The following is a 7,985-nucleotide window of genomic DNA, read 5'->3' as shown; positions in this document are numbered from 1 at the left end:
ATCAATCCAGGCCATCGATAGGTCACGCTGGTAGAATGCTGCATCTTTGCAGACACATCTATCGATGAGCAGGTTCTCCCGACATCCGGCTACGTCTTTCTTCGAGCCTCGTTGTTCATACATTTCTTGCCACACAGGTTCAATTGACCGAACAATCCTATCATTTAGGATAGCTGTGAATATCTTGTAAAGCGTGTTCAGACAAGTTATTGGCCTGTAATTATTCGGGTCAGCTAAGTTGCCTATTTTCGGCAGAAGTATTGTGCGCCCTTCCACCAACCACTCTAGATTCGGCTCTTCCGACTTCAAATATGAGGTGAAAATACGGGCCAAATGCTGATGGGTTGAAGAAAACTTCTTACACGAAAAGGTTTTGATACAATCTGGTCCCGGTGCGGAATAGTTCTTGATCCCTCTTAATACTTTTTTCACCTCCTCGGTAGTGATGGGTGGGCATTCTTAATCAGGTGTTATGATGGCAACACATAACTCTTCGAAGATCTTTATATTTTCTGAGTCTTCTTTCAGTCTATGCTGAACTTCGTAGATTTCTCTCCAAAATACTTCGACCTCCTCTGGTTTGGGTGGGTGTTAGACAGTAACTGGAGGGTCTTGGAAGAGTCGAGATGGGTCAGAGAGAAACTGTTGATTTTCTCTGACCCATCTCTCCCTCCGCTCTAGACTTCTCTTAGCGTCAGATAGTATCCGTATTCTCTCAGCAATATGCTGCCTGATGGTCAGCAGCTTTGACTTGTTAAGTGTGTGATAAAGGTTCCGGAGTTCGCGCGCGAACTTTCGAACCTTGGCGGTAAAATTTCTGCCAGATGTGATGTAGTCAATCACACACTGAATTCGGGACGCGTACTGTCTTGCCCAGCCTATCTTTATGGCAAGTTGATGCATTCGTCTTTTGGTCTTATGATCAGCCGTTGGTTTTGTTTTACGGTTCGCATCGGCCAAAGTTCTCGCTGCATTATACACACAATAATTGATAGCCCAGATGTCGGATTCTCCGGAAAAGTGTCCACGAAGCTCGTCATCCATTTCAGCCAGATCTTTAGGCTTGAGAGAAACCTTGGTGTTGATGTTACTCCGGGTCGTATAGCATTGCTCTTCATCTATTGGATGCCTGCCTGCGGTTGGTCTTAGTGTCGCCTCTCTTTCTCTGTTGCCTGCTTGTTCTAGTTGTGGTAGAGTAGGCGTTCCGCTTACATAGCCCCTTTTACGGAATAGTTCAGCATGGTTTCGCAGACGTTGCTGCGAAAAGTGCGATAGCTCCGGGTGTTTTTCGCACCACAGAGCATGCAGCCGTGCCATGTATTCCCGTTCAGGGGCCACACTCGCATCGTAGCACTCTAGCAAGTCGTGATTCAGTCGCTCCGTCCAACCAAATGTTGCGAGATCCCGCCGATCCATCGCATTGAATCCATTTTCATTGGCTCCCCCAGCTCTAGATTGGTCGGCATTATTGGCCGACCTATTGTCGGGAGCCTTGCGCATTCTGTTGTTTTGAACCGCACTTACTACAACTATGTTTGGTGTTGTCATTGTTGTTCCCACGAGAAGCTAGGGAAAGGGGTTCGTCCATCCTAGTAGAGCCCCGCATTCAAGGATAAGGCTGCGTACTCTGAGAGCTCGTCCGGTATCCCAGAGTCACCGTTTCAGACACCTCACCCAGGTGCCATTCAGCTTTCGGCACGGTTTTCACACCTCCGCTTGGGGGTTAATTCCTTCGTTAACACCCCTGGACAATTGTCCGCGACTGCCTATTTATTTTTGTAGCCATATTCAGCAGAAACCTGTGGTACAGGGACCCTTTATCCGCAACCCGAGGACGCGCTCGGTGGCTTTGTCACAGGCCCTTCGGTTTGATTCTAGAGGAATCAAAACCGAACCGAACAACCCGTGACAGAGCCGGAGCAAGCCCCAGAACACTCCGCCAATTTCCAAAAATCAGTTCGATATTCTGGCATTCCGATGGAATGCATATCAGATATCAAGCTGATAAGAACAGATAAAAGTCATTTATTTAAAAAGACATGGTCCTGAACGTGGGACAAGCTCCACGTCCAGGCGCTACGGATTTAGGATAAAAGTTCATTCTTAAAGTATATAAAATTTCTGGTGATTCTAGTCACCCTTTTCCAACTAAATTGTCGAGTAGCACAAAAAAAAATTGTTATACATAACACGCGCGACGGACTTGTGTCTACTTACGCACTACATATTCAGTATGAAAAAAAGAAAACATCGTCATGTATTAAAAAGTTAAGAATATAAAGTCTGTCGCTTCCAGTCAACTATACTGTCGTTGACCAGAAACGTGTTCGACGTATATATCTCTCGACCACCTGATTGTGTCAAAGACCATAAGTTTCATCATCAGCCCTGCATATCGCTTACCGATTGGCAGGTGTTTGATAACAGCCCAGTTATCTCGGTCCCAAGTACCTAGTGCACCTAGAATAAAGGCCTTTAGGTACACTTTATAGCCTTTTTCCTGAAGGGAATCGGCTATGGGCTGATATTTTTGAAGCTTATGCTCCTTGGCCACACGAAATGCATCCAGACCATTCTCAAAAGGGATTGCGACATCAATTATCGTTACAGTCTTAGATCGCTCATCCCTAATGACAATGTCCGGTCTGAGTAGAGAACAGCCCGCGTCAGCCTCCGGGGCCGATTTATTGAGTATTATTTCTCCCGGAAGCTTAGCGTTCTTCACAATTCTTTGGACCGTCGCGTCATGTCTTTTTGTAATTGCGACCATGTGGGGCCCACAGTTGTTTAAAACGTGGGAGAGGGTCTCATTCGTATATCCACATCGGCGACAGCGCGTGTCCTGCTGGTCACCCCATCTTCTCGCTCCATTGAGCGGCAGAACATCCAGCCTTGCGCGGTGCACAAAGCGCCAGTCGGCAAACCTCGTAAAACTTCCATTTCGTAGGAAGTGATTCGAGGCCCTGTCAACTGAAGCAAGTGCGTACACCTTGCCCTGGTCTTTCTTGCTCAAAAGAGAGTCAAGATAGTAGTTCTGCCCTGCCACTCTGAGGCGATAGATGATCTGGGATCTTGCACGGGGTGGGACAATTACAAGACCTCCCCCTTTTCCAGCCCCCCCTTTTCCATTGCACTCAACCGCCATCTCACCTTTCTTCTCGCACCACCGCCAGCGTACTTTTAATCTTTCTCTCTGTCGTCTAGCGGCATTTCTGGCGTATGACCACACGGAGGTGCCCGTGCCTGAGGGCCCTAAGAACACGCCCGTGCAGTCACCCGACAGATACCGCGCTATCTCGTCGCTTGTAGGGGCTTGCTTAATCCGTCCTCTGATTGCCTCTCCCAAGGAAGCAAGTGCGATTTCGCGGACCACCTGGTCTTTAGTGGTAAGCATTCGAAAGATGTGCGCGATTGCATAAATATCTAGCAAGTCACCTACGGGGAGAAGCCACTCGCTCTCTGAGAGAGAGACATCCAGATTTTGGCATATATTTTTACTGTCTTGTCCAGTCGAGTCAGTGACGTCTTGTTGACTCTACCACCCCGAAGGATGAAGTCTGGTCGCGACACGACAAAAACCGAGGTAGCCTCGAGTTTCTGCCATGGTGCGAGGAGTGAGGCATGAATGGCCGCCAGGTCTTGAATCGCTCTCTCAAGCGAGTCAATCGGGTTCTGGTTGAATCGGGCACCCGTGGGTATCCCTAGGTGGTCATAGGTCTCCTCGTCAGTGAGCGATTTAATAGGCTCACCGTTAATCGTAAAATGCGACTCTAATACCTTGCCACGCTCCAAAGAAAAGGTGGAGCATTTACTCGGTTTGAATTTAAGACCTATCCTATTGCACATCTCCGAGGCTGCGTGCAGCAAAGACTGCATGTCCTGCTGGCTGCTGGTCAGAGAATTACCAGCTCAAACACAAGGTTGAATGTGATCGGGCTGAGCGGACAATCCTGTTTCACTCCTGCACCCATAGCTAGGTTGTCCGTGCAGCCTCGATCATTCCTCACCCTCGTGGAACAACCATTGAGCATGTGCAGGATCAGGTCAGTGACATCTGGCGGCATACCAAGCACGTTTAGGGTATGACGAATAGTCCCGTGGGGCACAGATGGAAAGGCATTAGCCAAATCCAACCATGCTACCACCAGATTTCTTCGCTTACTCCTGGCTACCTGAATTGCCTCCTGCAGTACGAAGTTATGCTCATAGCATCCCTTATGCGGCAGAAAGCCCTTCTGCCCCCAGGAGAGCCTGTCGTTTCTGACCTCCCAGCCAGTGACCCTATCCAAAACAACAGCAGCAAAGATTTTATAAGCTGTGTTCGTCATAGTCAGTGGTCTCCAGATCGTAATTTGGGAAGTGTCCCCCTTTTTATGCACCAAAATGGTAAGGGATTCCTTCCAACATTTGGGTATCGAATGAAGCCATAGGCAGGCATTAAAAATGTTTGAAAGAATTTTTCCGGTCGGGTCAGCTTTTAGGAGGGTACCGTAAGTAATACCATCGGGCCTCGGGGCCTTATTCTTCATGGTACTGATTTTCTTGACAATATCCTGCGGGAGGATAACTTCAAGGAGAGCCTCGTTACTGAGCTGGTCAGGAGGGTCCAGGTTAAAATCGGAAGGAAGGTCATTTTCATTGTCATTAACGTTAGTAAAAACCTGCTCAAAATAATCCCTAATTTCATCTAAATTAATCTTACAGGTCTCACTGGGACCTGTAAGAATTTCTTGCATTGCCCTTCTTTCATTCTTCCGATAGAGCCTCTGGATTCTCGTGGCAGCCTCAGTTTCGCTAAGGACACGTGTATTGTGCCTTCTGCCTTTACTCCCATTGTTATCAGTCCTTTCAGATTTTCCAACAAAATATTTGTCAACGAACGAGACGAACAAGTCGGTAAGGACATTCAACTATTCCAATGTTTCAATCGTCGACGAATCAGTCGTGACGCGGGCCCGTTCCCCCAGAACGCCACTAGCATCCGAGTCTAAATTAACCGGAGCAGCAGTGCCATTTAGTACAGGTAACCTATCACAATTTAAAATATTTACATTAGGGTTATTGCCCCTATTACGGAGACCGATCCCCGGATGAGGCCCAGGCGAGACGGGGAGAGTCGTAATGGGAGGAGAGATTGTTGATGCCATACTGATGTTGTCTGCAGCACCTTCATCTCGAGACCAGTTAATGTTGAGCGGAGATTCGCCAAAGGCCCTCTCCGAAATATCAACAGGGACCACCGCTTCCGCTTCTACTACCACAACCCCCACTACATCAGATATTGTTGGCCCAGATGGAGTTTCACGATAACTTGGTGGTGTTTGCCCAGTACTTGGTGGCATTGGCAGGCTGGCTGGTGAACTATTGGCCAGGGAGGCAGCGGCAGTATTGGGGGGGGGGGGGTCAGCTTCGGCTTCCGCGGCGCCCTCTGAGACATTGTAACGGAGAAGGGCTCTCCGCCCGGCTCTTGTGATACGACGGGACGGGAACTCAGGAACGTCGGGCATGATGGAATGAGCCCGACTTGCACGAGGCGTTGATGGTAGGTATTGCTCCTCCATATCCAGCGCTGTCGCTACTCTTCTCCTCCGATGTCGCATCACGACTCTGTCGTTGGTACCTAGGCCGCGAGGGAGGGGTCATGATGACAAGGGGGGCAATAACCTGTGGTGGGCTAATTTGGCGCTCCACAGAAGTCACAACATTTTCACATTTTCGTGGGTTTTCTTAAAGTGTGTTGCTACCGATTTACGTTTGTAGGCGCCGGTATTTAAAATCTTTATGATATAAGCGCAAATGTTTAAGGTAGTCTTCATGCTTTTGAAAAATAACTGTTTGGCCACCCCTCTTGAGTTGACGACCCACCTCCGTAGGAGGGCAATAGCCGCACTTAAACTGCTCCGGTTCAGGCCAACTCCAAGTTAATTTTGTCTACGCCATTTTGCTATTATTTTTTTTTAACTTATTCAAACAAAAACAAACAAAGATTGTCCAGAGAAAAAAGTTTAAGTTGCTATGTAAGTAAAAAATCAATAAAAAATCAAACAAAATTTTTTAATTATAAAAATAAGAAATTAAAAAAAAATGTATAGAAAGAAGAAAATAGCAACAACAGAAATTCAATATTAAATTTCAAAATCCAGCGATTTACCAAAAATAAATATTTATAAAAATCTATAAAACAACAAAAATTTAAAAAGATTAAAATATTAAAAACATTAATATTGAAGAACTATATTAAACATTTTACAACCTTATAATCGTTTTTCTTTTAAAGGTAGAGATATCGGAGACCAAAAGAGATTGATTAATTAATACTGATTGATTGATATTTTAAAAAAATAGTTCAATAGTAGAAAAAACTCAGGGACAAATATATATAAACAAATAAATAATTGCCAACAAATAATTTAAAAAAGAAACACACACAAAGAAAAATTATAATCAATACAATCAATCGTTTTCCAGGAGAGCTAATAATTGAAATTGTATATAAAATGTCATGCAAAGGTTAATTCAAAAATTCTGATTTAAATCAACACAACGAACATACCCGGCCCGGGACTCTGACTAACGAAGCGGACAATGTCAAGTGGTCGAAAGATAACTATAAAACTAACTGAACTTATACCTAAAAACACCTGTATAAACATTTGACTTTATCTGAGTCAATAATAGCAAACATGCTATGTCAGGTAAAATATACAGGCATTCAGCGAAATTGTCAAAAAATAAATGAATAAATATTTTTAAATAAAAGGGAAAACAAGACTTTAAACTAGAAGTAAAAATAAATACAACAAATTATAGATGTATAAAAAGCATCAGTCAATAGATAAAAGTTAGATTAGAGATTGCTTAAAAGAAAAACTCAAATTAAAACTCAAAAGTATTTACAAAGTTAGAAAAATGACTAGAAATACTGTTTAGAAAAAAGTAGATAATCCCCCTTTTATATAGATGAAAATTGAATTTAAAACTTAAAATTAAAAACGAGTCAGTCTTGTTTATGACTGAAAAATAATATCAGTGATTTAGTATTTAAAACAAAGCAGGCATTTCCCAATTTATATCAAGAATAATTAAATGACTAGAACAAAAGACTAGAATTTTAAAAGATACCCTCCTTAAGTAAAAACATTTAAACAAATAGTATTTAAAAATTAAATAAGATTGCCTACTTTGGTTGCAATTTTGGTCGCTTCTCGACCGTTAGGTTTGAATAGACGTGCTGGCGTTCCTTGGCGACCCGGCCCGCGCGCCCCCCTCGGCCACCCTCGCCCAGCACAGGTGTCGTCCCCCTAGCTTCTATCAGAGCAGGGGGAGGTGGAGTTGACTCCACGAACAGCAGACGCAGCGTGGGAAGACGAAGCACCGGAACCACGTGGATGAAAGCAGCAGAGGGGTGTGGAACCACAACGAAGCACAGGACACGAACACAACACTTCGCTGCGAATTTTTAAATTTTATATAAATAAAGTTCTTTCAAAAAATAGATATCTTCCCTAACAGACTTTAAAACTGCATACAGAACTGATCTTTGTTTGATTTCTTTTAGTGGGCCGCGCAATGCGGTACTGCAATACAGAGGCAACCCGTGGCAGAGCCGGAGCAAGCCCCAGAACACTCCGCCGATTTCCAAAAATCAGTTCGATATCCTGGCCGAGAAGCCCTATATATATATAATTATTTTACCATTAAATCATTAATATAATTAGAATATGAAAATAGTACATTTATTTAATTCTAATTTAGTTTATGATAACTTTATATTCAAATAAGGGACAGTTGAGTGTGGATGAGTGTGTACGATGGATCTTGGATGGTAATGGACAGGGAGTGATGTGGATGAAGAAATTAGCAGAAGTAAGGGAAAGCAAGAGAGTAGGACAGAGCCAAACGGGTAATCCTGAAAAAGGACAGTAAAAAGTGTAAAAAGGAGAGATTAAATACATATAACTTTATATTCAAATAACATTTTTCAT

At 43.9% G+C, this 7,985-nt stretch overlaps 2 protein-coding genes and 2 pseudogenes across 2 annotated transcripts; all 4 read right to left on the bottom strand.

Annotated features, from left to right (window-relative positions):
• Positions 1 to 1,858: 1,858 nt before the first annotated feature.
• On the bottom strand, positions 1,859 to 2,041 carry LOC117172220 (annotated as a pseudogene).
• Positions 2,042 to 2,296: 255 nt separating this feature from the next.
• On the bottom strand, positions 2,297 to 3,394 carry LOC117171072. The gene has a single exon (XM_033358120.1). The coding sequence runs from the start codon at positions 3,392 to 3,394 to the stop codon at positions 2,297 to 2,299; it is 1,098 nt and encodes a 365-aa protein (XP_033214011.1).
• A 41-nt stretch (positions 3,395 to 3,435) lies between these two features.
• Positions 3,436 to 3,876, bottom strand: LOC117171070 (uncharacterized protein T26G10.4-like). Its single transcript, XM_033358119.1, has one exon. The coding sequence runs from the start codon at positions 3,874 to 3,876 to the stop codon at positions 3,436 to 3,438; it is 441 nt and encodes a 146-aa protein (XP_033214010.1).
• Positions 3,877 to 7,552: 3,676 nt separating this feature from the next.
• LOC117172221 lies at positions 7,553 to 7,680 on the bottom strand (annotated as a pseudogene).
• Between the last annotated feature and the right edge of the window lie 305 nt (positions 7,681 to 7,985).

The sequence above is a fragment of the Belonocnema kinseyi genome, chromosome 4 (assembly GCF_010883055.1).
Source record: "Belonocnema kinseyi isolate 2016_QV_RU_SX_M_011 chromosome 4, B_treatae_v1, whole genome shotgun sequence".
NCBI lineage: Eukaryota > Metazoa > Arthropoda > Insecta > Hymenoptera > Cynipidae > Belonocnema > Belonocnema kinseyi.
This window is presented reverse-complemented; position numbering and strand designations above follow the sequence as displayed.

Bases quoted from the DNA above. Each gene is read 5' to 3' on its own strand.
- LOC117171070 (XM_033358119.1), bottom strand. From the start codon at position 3,876: ATGCAGTCTTTGCTGCACGCAGCCTCGGAGATGTGCAATAGGATAGGT.
- LOC117171072 (XM_033358120.1), bottom strand. From the start codon at position 3,394: ATGCTTACCACTAAAGACCAGGTGGTCCGCGAAATCGCACTTGCTTCC.